Source organism: Malurus melanocephalus, unplaced genomic scaffold (assembly GCF_030028575.1).
Source record: "Malurus melanocephalus ecotype Western Australia unplaced genomic scaffold, MMel_1.1 scaffold_868, whole genome shotgun sequence".
Classification (NCBI taxonomy): Eukaryota; Metazoa; Chordata; class Aves; order Passeriformes; family Maluridae; genus Malurus; species Malurus melanocephalus.
In genome coordinates, this window is record NW_026624100.1 from 29,130 (window position 1) to 31,302 (window position 2,173).

Here is a 2,173-nt window from a genome sequence, read left to right on the forward strand (position 1 = left end):
ACTCATAAGCAGAAGCAGCAAACATGTAAACCACAGCAGCTTTCTGGAGAAGTGATAAAGCAGAAAATCCAAATACTTCAGCTGCCCAGACAACTTTTGAGATTCCAGGTTAGTTAATCTGTAACTCTGCTGTTTGTAGTGCTGCTCACAGCAGCAACGTTTCACTGTAACTTTAAAATCAGAATCTTTCATTTGAAATTCATTTTCTGAAGAGCTAACAAAAAAAAAAAGCTGTGGAAAGAATGGCACCATCTGGGGCTGCCCACATAAAACACCTTTAGCACATATCAGAACAAACATTTTGACCTGATTCTGCAGAAAGCTGAGGAGGAATCAGTTTATTTTCCCCYAGGCGGACACATCTCATGTACTTAATTCCCAAACATTTTCATACTTTTTTATTGCAGCCATTRCAAGTGGTTTCTGTCGTTTCAATTTGCTTTTCCAAGTCCAGAGCTCTGCTCCCAGGTGACAGGGTGCTGCGGCACACCCCACAGACTGGCTTTTTGGGCTTCAGACATTCCTGCAGGCACGGCGTGCAGAAGCTGTGGKGGCAGAAAGAGAGGAAGTGGTGAGACAGCCCTCTGGGCACCAGCAGTGCCCGCTGCCCTTGCGTGGCTGAGGGAGTAACCGAGTCTTGAAATTGGATAAAGAASGGTAAAGAGGGGCTGCTGGCACCTGGGCACAAAGGGAGGAAGCAGAGGATCCCAGGCTGCCATGCTCAGCATTGTTTGCTGTTAGATTGTGCTCTGTGCCCTCGGTTTTTGCACAGAATCATGGAATGGTTTGGGTTGGACGGGCCTTTAAAGCTCATCCAGTGCCACCCCTGCCATGACAGGGACACCTCCTATTGTCCCAGGTCACTGCCATCCCCAATGTCCAGCCTGGCCTTGGCACTGCCAGGGATGCAGGAGCAGCCACAGCTGCTCTGGGCACCCTGTGCCAGGCCTGCCCACCCTCACAGGAACAATTCCATCCCAACATCCCACCTAAACCTGCCCTCTGACAGCGTGAGCCATTCCCCCTTGTCCTGTCACTCCATGCCCTCATTCCTCAGGAGGGACGGGAAGCGAAAGTGAACCAACACTACCTTTCTTTCCCCTTCGCTTTGCTTTCCTTTCCCTTCCTTTTACCCCTTTCCCCGCCGCTCCCGGTGACCCCGCGGGCGGTGTGCGAGCGCTGCCCTCAGCCCCTCCGCGGCCCCGCACCCCCGGGCCCGGCCCAGCCCCCCTCCCGTCCCCTCCCCGTCCCGTCCCCGTCCCGTCCCGGCGCGGCGCGGGCGCTCACACGTGTCCGCAGGGGACGCGCACCGGGCTCTCGAACACCTCCAGGCACACGGGGCAGGTGAGGCGGGACAGCGGGTCCGGCCGCCGCTCTGAGGGCCGCGACGAACCGCCCGCCGCCATCTTCCACCGCCGCCAGGGGGCGGCACTGCGCACGCGCGGCCCCGCCCGAGCCCCGCCCCGAGGTGTGAGGGGATGGACCGGGGCGGGATGGACCGAGCGGGGCGGGACCGGGCGGGGCGGGATGTGCCGGGCGGGGGGATGGACCGGGCGGGCGGGACCGCCGGGGGCGCGGCGGCATCCCCGGGGCAGCCACCGGCAGCTGCCGAGCTCGGCAGGCTCCGCTGCGGTGCCAGCGGCGCTCCGGGCGCGGTGATGGGCTAGGCCCGGTCGCTCACGGCTCCGCACACCGTGTCCCAGCCGCGCCATTCCCGGTGCGCGCTCCCGGTGCGGGACCGCCCCCCAAGCCCCGCCCCATGACGTCACGAGGCGGAAGTGCTCCCGCCCCGCCGTTCGCTTCCGGGCCGCGCTGCCGCCGCTGCGGCCCTGCCCGAGCCGTGAGGGTGTGCGCTCTGCCGGGCCTCACCGGCTCTGCCGGGCCTCACCGGGTCTGCCGGGCCAGCGCCTCGGGCACGCGGGGCGGCATCCCGGGCACCGGGCGTTCCCAGCGGAGCGGTGGCGGAGCGGAGCGGTGAGGGACGGGACAGGCCGCCGGGCGGGGGCTTAGCCCGGGCGGGTGGGCCGGCGGTGGGGCGGCGGGGAGGATGGGGCGGTGGGAGCTCCCGGGGTCGGTGTCTCCGCTTCCGCGAGGCCCAGGCGGTGTCCCGAGGCTCCTCGACCCGGCTCTGCAACAAGTGTCCGCGGGCACGGAGCGGCCCCAGCGCCGCCCG

The 2,173-nt window shown here is 64.6% G+C and overlaps 2 protein-coding genes across 2 annotated transcripts in view; one reads left to right on the forward strand and one right to left on the reverse strand.

Moving 5' to 3' along the window:
- RNF114 (ring finger protein 114) overlaps window positions 1-1,451 on the reverse strand; it is a 6,034-nt gene extending 4,583 nt beyond the window's left edge. The window contains exons 1-2 of the mRNA XM_057385798.1: window positions 1,288-1,451; window positions 395-545 (exon numbers count right to left, since the gene is read on the reverse strand). Of these exons, the coding sequence (XP_057241781.1) occupies window positions 395-545; window positions 1,288-1,406 (270 nt within the window). The 5' untranslated portion in view covers window positions 1,407-1,451. The remainder of the gene's footprint in view (window positions 1-394; window positions 546-1,287) is intronic.
- A 395-nt stretch (window positions 1,452-1,846) lies between these two features.
- The window catches only part of SPATA2 (spermatogenesis associated 2), a 9,342-nt gene continuing 9,015 nt past the window's right edge, over window positions 1,847-2,173 (forward strand). Inside the window, exon 1 of the mRNA XM_057385797.1 lies at window positions 1,847-1,974. The gene's annotated coding sequence lies outside the window, so the exon portion shown is untranslated. The remainder of the gene's footprint in view (window positions 1,975-2,173) is intronic.